This window comes from Dromaius novaehollandiae, chromosome 5 (assembly GCF_036370855.1).
Source record: "Dromaius novaehollandiae isolate bDroNov1 chromosome 5, bDroNov1.hap1, whole genome shotgun sequence".
Classification (NCBI taxonomy): Eukaryota; Metazoa; Chordata; class Aves; order Casuariiformes; family Dromaiidae; genus Dromaius; species Dromaius novaehollandiae.
Window position 1 is genome coordinate 12,304,510 of NC_088102.1, and position 14,516 is coordinate 12,319,025.

General features: G+C 43.0%; 1 protein-coding gene across 6 annotated transcripts in view; it reads right to left on the reverse strand.

Moving 5' to 3' along the window:
• The window catches only part of MARK3 (microtubule affinity regulating kinase 3), a 65,444-nt gene extending 56,661 nt beyond the window's left edge, over nt 1-8,783 (reverse strand). For 3 of the 6 annotated variants that reach the window (XM_064512032.1, XM_064512034.1, XM_064512031.1), the window contains exons 1-2: nt 8,093-8,781; nt 65-103 (exon numbers count right to left, since the gene is read on the reverse strand). In XM_064512032.1, the coding sequence (XP_064368102.1) occupies nt 65-103; nt 8,093-8,143 (90 nt within the window). In that variant the 5' untranslated portion in view covers nt 8,144-8,781. Of the gene's footprint in view, nt 1-64; nt 104-8,092 lie in introns of all 6 variants that reach the window. The other 3 variants (XM_064512036.1, XM_064512035.1, XM_064512033.1) reach the window with 3 other exon arrangements.
• Nucleotides 8,784-14,516: the final 5,733 nt, after the last annotated feature.

The following is a 14,516-nucleotide window of genomic DNA, read 5'->3' on the forward strand; positions in this document are numbered from 1 at the left end:
CCTTACTGCAAGGGAGGGATTGAGCCTAAGACCAACTATATTTGGAGCACAATGCAAAACCCACCTTTTCGCAAAAGCCTTCCCCCAATGATGAGCCGACATCCTTTCATAGCCAGATAATGATTAGCATGAAGAGAAAGAAAAGAAAAGAAAGTAAAAAGCAAATGAAGTATGAAGGTGTTGACAACTGATATCTCTTTGGTAAATGTTATCATTATCCAATATCTGTATGATCAGAGATATCTTAACATTCAGAGCATTAGAAACACACAGGACAGAGAGGATGACTAGTGCCAAAGTTCTTATAATACTCAAGAAGGTGCCAACAGCTGAAACAACCTGAAAGAGAGAGAATCTGAAATCCATTCAAAAAGCAGGAAAACATTAAGAAATTAGAATGGCCGAGAGCAGAAAAATCCATGTTTACGCACATTACATAGGAAGCTTTCTTTCTAGAACAGGGAGGACAAATAGTATTAACATTTTTTTTAAAAGCATCTATTTTGTACAATAGTAAAAATAACCTTCTGATCAATCACATGAACTATTAAAATTTCATCTCACAAATATCTCTAGGAATGTCTATTACCTTAGCTTTTACCACAACCTTGGATGAAATATTACAGTGATATTACAGAAACTCTTGGAAAGCTGTCAGACCAGTAAGAATTAAGACAGTTTCATTAGATTTAGCATTTTTAATTATAGTAAGAAAAATCTGTGTTTTCAAGTCTATCCCTTAAATGTTAACAATCTAAACATTCTGGGACATAATGAGCATTTGAAAAACTCTGTAAATTTTTTCATTACCCTAATTTGGAGACATCAAATAGAAATACATAGTAATTTCCCTCCCCCATCATTTCATAGCACTCTTATTTATAGAAAAACATATCAGGAATTTGACACAGATTTTTAAAATACCAAAATATTTAAAACCAAACATTTTAAGACTAACTTTACTGCAGCCCTTCCTAACAATGTGCTGTATTTTACTTCACATTTATCATTAACATCTTTAAGAACATACAGACTGCTGAGTACTCTTCAGTGTAAGAGGAAAAAGCTTAGCCCTAAGAATATTCTCAGAGGTAGTGTCTTATTGCACAGACATGCCCATAAAAAAGCACAGATCAAGCCAGCAGAGCATCCTGCAGCTGCTTATGAAGGAATTCTAGTGGAAAGTCAAAACACAGGCTTAAATCTTCGGTAACCACTAAAGGGTTTCAAAGCAAACATTTAACCACAATTGTTCATATGCAAGATACTGCTCAGGGAGTCTCTAAATCAGCAATTATTATAAAACAGGAAGATACCACAGGAGGATTTTCTTTGTCTGTCCACGTTTTTATCTCCCTTTTACTAGTGGCCAGTCCATAAAGCAGGACACTGAGCAACACAGATTTTATCAGGCCCCATATGACTGTGCTTACATTTGAATAACCAATTCTTTGGTCTAGGCACATATAATTAAAACTAGTTTTTAAACTAGCTTGCTACATAACCGATCTTAAGGACGAATAGTCATCCCTTCCATCTCATGAAATTCTAAATGCTGTTTTATGAAGGAAAATCTCTGATGTAGCATTAAAGTTATCAAACTATGAAAGCAGATTTATTGACTTAAGTTTTGTTCAGTCCTACCATTATGGTTGCTGTAATCAAGTGGAACAGCTAGGATGGTTAGAATTCAGCAAAAGAAATCAACTGACTTTCTAAAAACACATTATAGCCAGGTATGGAGAGAAAGGACCAATTCGGATGTTTCCATTCTCAAAGGGTGAAGATTTCACTGCACAATTCTTGGCCTATTATTCTACCCATTTATTTAACTGGTATGACACTTCACAAAAATGACTGGCTAGTCTAATTAGGTCATATTTGTCAAACAATCAGTTTAAAAAGAGAACTGTAAGGGTAAATACAGTCTTCAGTACATGCAGGCTATACCTCTTAAAACACATTCCCAATTCCCCCTACCCTCAGGAGGGAGAGGGGAGGGGAAAAAAAAAAGAAAAGAAAAGAAAGAAAAAGCAAGTCAGGACAAGCCAGCTTCACATCAAAAACAATACAACAGAATCTGAGTCACTACACTGTGCAGCCTGATGGAGGCTGTCCGTACAGACTGACAACCACGAGATCCCCACTCTACATGGGGAATATTACTAACAAAAGGGTTGCATTTAACACCTGCACGCTCACACAGACAGCCCGTGGGAAGAGCAAGAGACAAAGCGCAGCACCGTTACCCTGTGGAGGGGAGTGGGAAAGCTCCCATATGAAGCACTAACAGCCTTCAACAAAGGAAAGGTGCTCCCCTTGACGGACAGTGCAGCCCCTGTCTTAAGAAGCCTTTAAATATATAAGCGCTAACGTCTGTACTGATCTATCTGATATAGTTTGGTTCATATTCTATACAGCAGCATAGTAAAGAGATGCAATTTGTAATTCCATGATTAGCACTGAACAACACAGTGAAGAAATTCTGCTTACATAATCAAAAAGATAAGTCTGGTGCTGTTTAGAAAAGCCTTTTAAAAGGTCTTTTGTTACTTTACATATCAAGATCTGACATTTATCATGTCTTTCAAGCCAAAGTTTCTTTACTGCTGATTAAAATTGATATTTATCGACATTAGCCTGGGGAATAATAGCTGAAGAGCCAACCATATTCTATTCTTCATCAACAATACTGCCAACTAAGTTGTTTCCAGAATCATCATTGTTAGTAATTACATGCTAAACAAAAAAACTCTCACAGTTGGTTTTCAAAGACCACATTGAGCTTGCAGATAGAAAACTTTGTTTAGGCTTTAACCCTGCAGGAACAAATCTGATTTGAAAGTTAATTTTTGTTTATGTGTGTACACACACACAGCTCAAAAGGCTGCTCTTTCATGGCCCAAGAATTCCTATTAACCCAAGGGTTTCATCCAGGAGACTGGCCTGAGTGTTACCACAGGCGTACTCAGTACCTTTCAGGTTTATTTTTAAGTGCACTCAGAGCAGTAAGCATCTATTCACCATACATATTCTAAGATTTTTAGGGGCAGATGTTCTCCAAATTGAGCAGGGCCAAATTAATATGCTATGAGCCTAAAAAAAGTGACCTGCAGTTCTAAGCTGGCTGACATCCACAAGGCAGCATTATTTGACTGAAAGGAAGAGGAAGTTGCAGGCACACGGTTCTTACACACCATACGAAATGGAGATCCAGAGAGACAAATGCCTCCACTCTCAGAATTCCTTATGCTTGAGTCACCTGAGATGTTTAGTCAACAGGAATCATCTGCTTACATCAACATGACAGAGCCTTTCAGCTAGAATTAAGACAGAGGATCCAGCAGGTAAGGGTATGAAGTGAACTGGTAAGAAAGCCTTGGAAGTCGTCTGTGGAAGTGTGGCGTACTAAAACCTGTGTTTCCACTTGTCTTATTTTCTTTCAGTAATTTCGGCAGTTGGGTTCCATTCTGCAGATCGCTACCTTCGAGGCCACAATTTAAGCCACATTCAATGGCAAAAAGAAAACACACAAACAAAAACACCTGACCTTTTAACAACTTCTGGCTTATGGTACTGTAACTTAGTTTTTCTGAGTTACTGAAATGATGTAAAGAGGAAGAGAATAGTAAGTTACCAGAACCACGAGAACACAAAAAAGGTGTGTAACTGCAGTTATGTACCTCTGGTTTTGGTTGTGGCACAAGTTATCCTAGCCTCACAGTGCTGTGTTATGACTGGCTTTAACCAAGCTAAAACAAAGTAGTGAGAAGTGTTTCTAGCCTTTTCCCCACCTGAACTGGACGTTCCCATCCTCTCCTTTTCATCACTATTAACGGCTACACAGAATGGGGAAAAAAAATTCTTAAGAATTGATTTTAGTCAGATCATAGAGCTGACCAGACTTGTAAAACAATTACACAATAATTAGTGCTAACAAAAATGATAGGTGGGAAGAGGCAGCCAGGACTGATTCCTGCAGCAGCCTTACATCAGTTCAAGCTGACAGTGAAACCAAATGTTTAACTGATGCAGCACAGGTTGTTTAGCAGAGCTGAAGAGTGAAACATCTCACTTCAAAATGTTAAAGTACTAACATTCAGTAAAACATAATACTACATAATATAGGGTTTTTTTTTTCTTTTGAGTACAAGCAACACAGTATTATACCTACTGGGTATCCCAGGCACTATGAAATGCACAAAAAGAATTTTTCTGCTCAGCAAAAATTTGCATAAAAATACATCCCAGATGAGTTCCTAAAACCTATTTTATTTCTAGTTATTTTGTCACCTTCACCTAGTCTAATTCAAAACAAAATGTTTATAGTTGGTAAAAAATCTAAGAGAATCTAGACATCCCTGTAGAAGAAAATCTAACAGAATTCTTGGCCACAGGCACACTTCCCCCAACCCTGCCCTTAAAAAAAGAAAAGATTCCATACTATGGAAGAAAGCATTCTGATTACAGATCTATTTGTAATAGGAGAAGTGTGATAAATAATATATAGAATAATGTGAGCTTGCATATTGTCTGCAAATGCTTTAATGCATTTCAGATCTAATCAGTAATAAATCAAGAGCTACCACACACACCCTCACAGTATCTTGAAAGTACATTTTTGGGTCTAACCCTAAACTTACTAACCCTTTTTAAATAAAGAAAAGGAAATGAGACGGCTTTGCTGCACAGAATCCTTTTGTATAGGCTTGAACAAGCACAACTGCCATCATGTTGGCATTTTTCAATAGCAAATTTTTCACATTAGCCACAGTCATGGAGATAAGAGTATATTTTAGTCTTGCTTTTTCTCAAATTACTTTTATTTTGAATTCAGATTGGTCTGCAATACTAACACATTCAAAACAGTCACCTTAGTTTTTTTTTTTTTATACAGAAACACAGCTGTGCAATAAAGACAGAGGTTCAGATTAAACTGTTCACTCAAAAATGTTTATTTCTTTTGCTATTTCATGCTCTTAAAAAAAAATCTATACCACCTGTATTTCCTTGTTTCTATCCACAATTCTCTATCACCTTGCCATTCTTTGGGAATTTTTTTCTGAATATATTTATCCTACTCTCCAGAATCTGTTCTTTCTGCTGCTGTTTCTTTGTCACTGGCTGTCCTCCATCCTGCCATATGCATATTCCTCAGTGCCTCCTTATAGCTTGTTTTCCACCACCTATTTTCCTTTTCCACTGTGCTTCCACACTCTTTCCTCCTCCAAGGCGTTTGTCTTGTCCTCTCCATCACTAGTAAAACAGGTTTACTCAGTCTTCTGTCATCTAAAGGTCCTTCCACTGTGTCTACCTTCTCTCTCACTTTTGGGGGAAGGAGGTCTCTTCTGCCTCTGTTGCTTCTTCTCCCATACGCAGGGCATAAAATTCTGTAGAAAATAGAAAAGATCTGATCCTCTCCTTCACTCCTGTCCCCTAAGCAGCTGACAGCCACTGCTGTAAAAGCCACCACCAGTGAGGAGCTGCTCTACCTATGCAGTGAGGAGCAAATTTGCAGGCAAATGGCCAGCTCCCAACTGTCTGAGTATGAAGTTCCTATGATCACAGATCACCTGGGATGCCTTTCCTCTCAAAACCAGGTGACCTGTAGCCACAGATTCTTTAATCTTGAACTTTACAGGTTTGATAGCTGTGAGCAGGTTTTGGGGAAAGTCACTGTGGCTGTACTTCCACCTCAGCAGTATATACATTGAAGTGTCTCAGTAAGAAGTGGTATGCACTACCTTAAAAAAAAAAAGAAAAGAAAAGAAAAGAAAAAAAGCAAGTACTGACAATTAGGGCCTCATCTATTCCACAAGAATTGCCAACTGCTGAACGTGGTTAGCTGCAAGCATAGACAATGATAATTTGTGTTCACCATCATTCTGGAGGCTAACTTCATTTTCAAAAATGCAAGTATAGGCAGGATAAACTATGATCAGCACACTTAAACCAGATTCAACATCAGCCAAGCCTTTGTCAGCAGTGGTAATCTTCCAAATAAAGAGAAGACATTAAGGGGTCTATGGCTATGGCCCAAAGGCTGTCTGAATACCTGGCACTTCTAAAGCATTTTCCCACCTGAACTTCAAAGAATCCTATGAATACTAACTAATTAAACCTCACTGAAGTGAAAGAGAATCAAGGGCTCAATTTACCTGCCAATAAACATCAGGTTTGCGGGTGGAAGAACAGTTAGTTGAAGTTGCAAAAATGCTCTATTTTGTAGCAAAAAATAGAGCTGAAGAGTAATTTTATATGCATTTACAGCTGTAGAGGTAATTTGGACAAACTAAATATCTGATTAAAATTTAATTTTAGCAATGCTTAACGGCATGCATTTAGGTGCCTCAATAGCTGATGGTCAGAACATCAGAGCGCCTCTTTGAGGAATGTGGTACTGTACTGTGAGATTGTTTCAGTGGATTTGACAGGCAGGGATTAATCTGAGTAATCACCAATATCACTACCTGCAGGTATTTCTGTGGTCACCAGCCTAAATTACAGCAGTTAAAAGATCTGCCTTAATCAAAACCTAAGGCAATTCACCTGTAAGCAAGACAATTCCTGTATGTTAAATTATGAAGATTACCGAAGACAAGTGTTAGTCCAATATTCTGAAGTGAGAACAAGGTGCCTGAAGTGGAAGACATGTAAAATCTAACTCCAAGTGCTAGAACACACAGCTTGTTAAGAACATTTCCTCAAGCACATACTAAATCTTTCCGCCATTAAGTTATCTATAGTAGAGTTTGAATTAATTATGTTAGAAACCTGACTTGAACAGTTTCTAAAGTGATTTACTGGGCGGCCTTGATACATGCAAGTGGAGCTTGAAATCCTCAGTCAGGTTTACTTACAGACTAAAATAATTATCTGGATAAACTTTGTGAAGTACTTTGTAGAGTATGTGACAACTTCACCTCTCCCCATGGCATAGAAAGGGCCCCATAATATTTTAATTATTTTCTTCCACAAGGCAGGAAGCTCATTGAGATTTTACAGCCAAATATGCTTAGTTGGCTTTTTGCTCAATATAGCCCTTAGCCTGCAGGTTGCATCAAGTGCTAAAACAAATAAAGATCACAGAAGTTAGAAGTGCCTATTATGTCAATAAAATCCAAATCCCTCGTAATGCAGCAATTGTTCCATGCAGCATGTTTTCTAATGCTTTGTCTGGTCTTGTTTTAAACAATGGGGCTACCATCACTTTTCTTGGCCTGAACAATCCAGCCGTTTTTCCTGATCTTTAATCAAAGCTTCCACTTTTCATGCCAATCCAGAAGATAAGCACCCCTCAAAAAAAAGAAAAGAAAACAAAAAAACTCTCTTCTATCAAGTCTGGCATCTGACTTTTAAAGAACATCAGGCAGCCTTTTGAGAAGCTAAATACAAAGTTCACTGATAACTCATTTTAGACCTAGACTGGGTGACACCTCCCTTCTGCATAGCTGCTTGCATTTCGCCCACAGGACAAACGGAATAATGGTCAGACAGGGCACAGCGGCATCCAGCAAGTTTTAACCTACAAGAAACACAGCTATCTGCAGAGAGGGAGTCTCCTACCGAGCTTCATTTCTGGCTGCCTGCTCATATGGCAGCACTTCGGGTTTTTCTCCCCTTTAGCACGCGACCTGTGTGATTGCTCATACAGCGCTTGACTTGAGCTTGTGAATGAAATGGCACGTTTTAGACGCGGTGTTTATATTCTTAAGCCCTGTTTTCCTAGGGGGGAAAAATAAGAGGAGGAAGAGGCTCTCTAGCTGAGGGCAATTCAGGAAGAGGGCCTTTAATGTCATCTGAGCAGGTGACCGGCAGAGCAGCGTCATTATCAGCGAGAACCGTGCGAATTACACGCGGAAAAGGGCCGCTATGTAGGTCACCGAGCCCACCACCACCGCCGCGGCCCCCGAACCAGCCGCCCCAGCCCCGAGCCGCCGCCGCGGCGCCGCAGCATCGCGCGGGGCTCCGCGGCCTCCGCCGCGGCCTCTCCCCGCCCTGCCGCCGCCGCGCAGAGCTCAACCCCCCCACCCCCGGGGGGATGCGGGAGCCCCCGCGGCGGCCGGTCCCCCCCCCCCCCGGCGGGACTTACGTTCTCCGTGTCGCGCTCGTTCACCGTGGGCAATGGAGTCCGAGTGGACATTTTCCTTCAGGCGGGCGGCAGCGCTGCCCGCCACAGCGACACACGCGCGCGCGCGCACAAAAGCCCCGGCGCCGCCGCGGCCCCCCCGCGAGCACCGGCTGCGCTGCTGCTCCGCGATGGTGGTCGCAGAGCGCCACCATGAAGGACGGGGGCGGCGGGGGGCGGCGTCGCCTCGGTGTCCCCCCCCCTGCCGTGCCCTGCCCTGCCCTGGCTAGACCCCCCCGCGGGAAAGCAGCGGCGTCTCCCCCTCGGCGCCCGCCGGGCTCATGCTACGGCCGCGGCGGGCTCGGCGCCGGGGGGGCGGCAGGGCTGCGCATGGAGCGCGGCGGCTGACGCGGGGCAGCCGCGGAGGGCGGCGGCGTCTGGCGCGGGCCCGCTCGCCCCGGGGCTCGGCTCTGCTCGCCCCTGCGGCGCCGCCTCACCGGGCCCCCGCTCGCATCCTGCTCCGCCCGCTCTGCCGTCGCGGCCCGCCCCGGGCTCCGAGAAGGCCGGCGCGCCGCGGGCCGCGGGAGGGGGTGGGGTGGGGGGATGCCCGCGCCGCGCTCGCCTGCCCCCCCCGCGCCGCCGCCGCCGCCGCCGCCGCTCCCGGACGAGTCAAGATGGCCGCCCGGCTTCCTCCGCGCTGAGCCCCAGCGCCGACATGAACCGGAAGGTCCCGCCCCCCGCGCCGCCCCGGGCAGGGCGGCCTGTTGCTAGGGGCCGCGGCGGGGCCGGGGTGGCTGCGCGGCCGCGCGGGGGGCGGCGGGCCGGGTCCCGCGGCTTTGGCCCCGCGGGTGCTGTGCGCAGGGCCGGGGCCGCCGGCGAGGCCCCGTGCGAGCGCGGCGGGGGGAGCAGCGTCCCGGGGCGGCGGCGGGAGGCCGAGCCGGGTGTCGCCTGCTCGCTGCGAACCCTCGTCTACAACAAGGACGTGGGCAGGGTCCTGCCGCCCCTTCATGGGGAGCGGAGGAACGCTAAAATTCCCGTTCGTGCTTTGTATATCCAGCAGTTGCTTTGCACGATCGTGTTCAGGAGTGCGAGGCCTTCATACGGTCGTGAGCAGAACCGGTTATGAATGAAAGACTGCAAAGAAAAGTAACTTGCATATATTCAATGTATAGATAGTTTAGAAGCAACCATCTACTACTGGGACGTTTGGTTTTCTCCCCCCCCAGAAAATGTGATGCTCTGTAAAATAAATGCTAGTTCTGGTAGGATTTGTAGAAACTTGGCATCTCTGGATATCTGGCACCATAGTGATAACATTTTGTCCTTCTAAAGAATGGTTTATTTGACAAACTTTGTCTCTTACAAATATTTACTAGCTTAGCCTTGAAATCCATCCTATCATGCAGGTAATAGTTTCCTTGCTTTCAGAGACACAGGCAAGGAGAAACAGCCTTTGAACACTGCCCAGTAAATCAGTTGTCTGTTACTTCATTACCAGGACTACAAAAGTCTCCATGACACCTGACCTGCAGAAGGAGAAAATCCCATAGATCTGCAGAGAGCCACGTCTTCCTGCCTTGCTCCCAAGTTAAGCCAACTCCTTGCCCTGTATCAAAAAAAAAAAATAAAAAAAATAGGGATTTGGGATTTGAAGAATACTTCTCTCTTGTGCAGACAATCGTATCTGTGAATATGTTTATGCATCCGTGTGCACACATGCTCAGTGTCTGTATCCGTGGTGGAGCCGCTCCGCAGCAGCAGGCAGGACCCGTTGCACTGAGAACTGGGTGGGAGTTGCCTCTATCTGGTTTGCCAAGGTCAGTCACGAAGCCTGAAGGAAAGCCAGGAAAAGTATCCAGATCTCCTGACTCCCTGCTTTTGCTGCTTCTTCGCCTTCTTTTCAGTTGCCAGTAGAATATGTTCTTTACAATGTGCTTATAAAAAATGCTAATTGACTTATGACAGAGTCAGAAAAAGGATAAAAGTAGGCTTAGGGATTTACTTTGGTTGTTAACCTGACAATGCTCTCATCCTGCATTTGTGGGCCTCCAGCTAGCACCACAATACTGAGCTGCAAGCGCTTAAGCCTGGGAGTAGTTTTCGGTGTGTGAGCAGCACGCTGAGTTCAGCAGTGTTGTTGTGTGTGTGCGTTTACCTGTCCTGAGTGTTGGCAGAATTGACATCGGTGTCTGTGCGCAGACACTGGTATTTAAATAAGCTAAGCAAAATGTTATTAATGTATACTAATATTACCCTTCCACTCAGATAAGATCTAAACTCTGCAATTATAGACAGTTAAGTGAAAGTCAGACCTGTTGATGCAATAGGAGTTCTGCTGATTTCAATACAGCCCACATTTAACACTCACAGTCCCAATAAAAAGGGGCAGGGGGCAAAGAGGAAAGGGGAGTTGTGCAAAAGGAATCTTTGTTTCTTTCAGGATTGTATTTCTGATTGACAAAGTGATTTTGAAGAAAGAGCTTGAGACCACAAAGATAGTGGCTGATTTTGCTGTTCTATTGCCAATAAGCAGCAACATTGATTAGTGTTGGTTTTTTCCATATAGCAGAAGCTTGCACAAGGAATGACAAATTGCATAGTAGCTGCTTTCTTTTATATCTCATTGTTGCTATATGCTCTGTCTCTCATGTTTAAACAGATGAGTTAATTTCAAAGTGTAAATCACTTTCTTTGTAAAAGTGCTGCCATAGTCAAAAAATGATTGCATGAGTTTCCTATCGCTTTGTTCGCTATAAATATTCCCCATATTATCAGGCACTGCTTAAGTTGAATTCACAAATCATAAGGTGATTTTTCCTATCTAAAGGCTCTGAAAGCTCAGAGATCTCAGTCAAATTGTTTTCGGCTTCTTGTGTTATCACTAGCGATAGTGACCGATTTTGTAAGTGAGACTTAGATGACAATGTTTGTATGTTATCTAGAACAGGTTGCAGCTTACATTTTGAGAGGTATTGACTCTGTAGTGCTAACACTAACAAGTGCTAAACTTGTTTTTATTACTAAAGTTGGAGAATATGACTCAAAGACACACAGGAAGCCGATACACTAGTTAGGGTGCCATTTTATTTCACTTTCTTGGCCATCGCTGCACACTGAAAACAAAAGAAAACCATACAATACAAAACAACATTGTTATTGTGAAGAATTTAGATTTTTTTCTTTAGAACATTAAATGTCACGGCTATTCACTGTAACACTACACTGAACATACATAGTAGACCATAAATTTAACAGCATTCGTGATCAGAGCAAAAATGATGGAGTTGAGTACAATGTGTGGGAAACATAAGGAATAATTTTTAATTTATTCAAAAGCATCGTTTTTTGAGTCTTCATTCTGCAAAAAAGGTTGCAAATGCAGAACTGACTGAGGTATTGATCCCCTCACCTCCCTTTAAAGGCTGGGGACATAAGCTGGTAGAGGCAAGTGGAGAATCAGCTAATGTAATTGCTACAGCTGCCTTGTCGTCCGCTGGAGCTATGACAATATACATCAGCTGGGAGTCTGCCCAAATATTAAATCATTTTGATTTACACAAAAATATCAGTTTAGACTGATAATTGTTAACCCCAATATGACTTCAGTGTTTCTTCAAGCCTTTACAGAATACATTTTTAAAAGCCACAGGGTTATAACAAATATTATTTGTCTTATTCTGCATGAGTTGTGTTCTGCTGCCAGGTTATTCTGATACCTTTTTTTTTCTTAGATATACTAAGATAATCCCATGCAGTGGAAGATCTCCAGGGCTGTTCTATCATCAGTGTTGCCTGTAAAATTAAAATCATTATTTGTATTTGTTTTTAAAATTTTAACTTTCAAAGAATACACAATCTTAACAGTATTTTATAATAGGAAGGAGAAATGTGTGATTTTGAAAATGGTGCATGACAAAACAATTGATAGAGTAGTACTGATTACTATCTGCAACCCCAATCAATTGTCTATGCTTAATTATAATTAGGAAAAGCATTCAGGCCCAAATGTAACCCACTGCAAGGCCAGAGTGAAATGGGCTTTTGACAGCAGAGAAAACAACAGTGGAAAGAAAAAAGATCGTCCTCTTCAGCTCTGTATCTAATGTTGTCACACAAGCAGCGACAAGATCCGAAAGGCAGGCTGAGATCTTGTGTGTGTTGGCTTCTTCCCTTGGTCTGTGCATGCCCAGCATCCAAAGTCCCCTTTCCGTGCAGAGGAAGACCTGGTCCCCGAGGACAGCACAGTGGCCATGGCCGTGCAACCCTGGTTGCTCTGCCTTCCTCAGGTCAGGGAGGGTTAGTCGCTTGGCTATGAATATGGAGAAAATAGGAGCAAACTAGTGGTGGCTCCTGGATGACATGCCTCATTTAACTCTTTACCTGTAAGGCCAAGCACAGTGTGCTGTGCCTGCAGACCACATGACATGGTGCATGGGATGTGAACCTTCATGATGGGTTCACTGTCATGTGTAAACTGCACTGTTTCCATGGGAATTTGAGGCAAACGGGCCATGGACTTTGGGACAGGATCTCGCTGCTCAGGGTAGAGCCAGGTGTGAGTAATTGCTCTGATGGGTTGGGCACAAGGTCGGCATTGAGTAAATCTAAAATGTCTCCTTAGCTTTCCATACACCTGACCTCTTGTGGGTTGTAAAGGAAACACAAAAGGACCAGCAGCCAGTTTGGAGTGTTGCTAGCTCTGAATTTGCCTTAGTAAGTTTAAAACTACAGTAGGTGTTTCATAAGAAGCCTCTTCCATTCCTGCTGCTGCATGATCCCAACAGGGCTGTATCTTAAATGTAAATCCTTTCAGATGCTTTGCCATCTGAGTCAGGCATGTTACTGTTCCTCCTACACTGTTTCCTGTGTGGTTAATACTGAATCAAAGACTCCATTCACAATGATGGGAAAAGAATAGATGACTCTAGTACATGTGATGTTTTCAAGTGCAAATTAATAATTGGTGTGCCTGAGCATTAGTAGGAAGTAATTGTTTCATAGCAATGAGATAAATTCCAGGCTTTTTGGGCACAGGTTATCCAAAACTGGTGTTGCCCACGTGTATTCGAAAAGGAACATCTAAAACTGTAGATGGGCTAATGCAAGGCATGCAGCTGAGCTGAAATTCCCAGGGCCCACAATAAGCCCCAAGTGCTCGGTTTTGCCTGGAGAAACTTGCCAAAAAGTTGTAAGACAGAGCTTCCGCTTCAGTCTGCAAGCCAGGAGCACCTAGCATCCAACCAGCAGATCGTGTCTGTAATAGCTCTTTGCCGCTTTGCACCTTTGCAAGAATTAATGGTCAGTGGAGCCTCTCAGCTGGCATCCCTGTTGATTATACCCTTCACTGCTGTTGTCTATTAAGAATTCTTTGTTCCCCAAGGACCTCTAAGTGTGTCTATGCAGATGGTTAATTGTACACCCAAGCCCACTTTTGAGTCTAGACTGTTTCTACGAGAGTGTGCATGGAGGTACCAATCTGTCTGAGCTCTGACGCTCTGTGCTCTCTGCAGGCACCTCAGATGCAGGACCAAGCTCTCGCTTGTGTGATCTGCACAGATTCGGCAGAACCAAGCACTGAAGTGCCTCTGTGTAGATTTCCCCGAATTAACTTGTGTTTGATTTAGATCATATCTTTCAGGAAAAAAACATCCATGTTGGCTTAAAAATTGCTAGTGACAAAGAATCCACCAGCAATCTAGTACGACTATTTACCCTCACTATTAGAAACATTTACTTCTATTCTGAATATAGCTAATATTACCTTCTAGCTACAGGATCTTTTTGTACCTTTGCCTACTGCATGATCGAACTTCTACTCCCAGGCAGGACTCAGCTCACCCCATAGCCATCTTTTTAAGACTGAAGAGATTTAAATCCTGGGGTCTGTCATCCTATCCAAATCTTTAAGCATTAGTTTGCATATTTTTTCTGATTCCTCTCCACTTCATTAATCAGTTTGTGCTGTGGATTGCAGAAATGAACATGGTATTCCAGCTGTAGTAACGCAAAACCCAAATACAGACATGATATAACTTATTCTGTTGATGCCACAAAGAACCCCTTTAGCCCTATCAGATATGGTAGCACTCTGGAAACTTATATTCAGCTGCCCTTGTTCACATGCCCTTTTCAATGTCTCTGACCCTTCTCCAGATGGATAGTGTCCCATCTTGAAAGTATGCATTATTTTTTGTACAGGTGTGATTTCAACTTTGGTCATATTAAAACATGTATTGTTCGTGAACCCAGTTTTGCAAACAATTTTGCTCCACACTAGTGACACATCTTTTAATTTCCACCTCTTCTCTCCATCTTTGTGTTATCTGCAAACCTTATCAGTAATCAGTTTTTTCCCTTTAAGGTCCCTGATAAAAATATTAAATGGTACAGATCAAGAACCAATTGTGGTGGGTTACAGGACCATTCTGTGTTATTCTACAGATAAGAA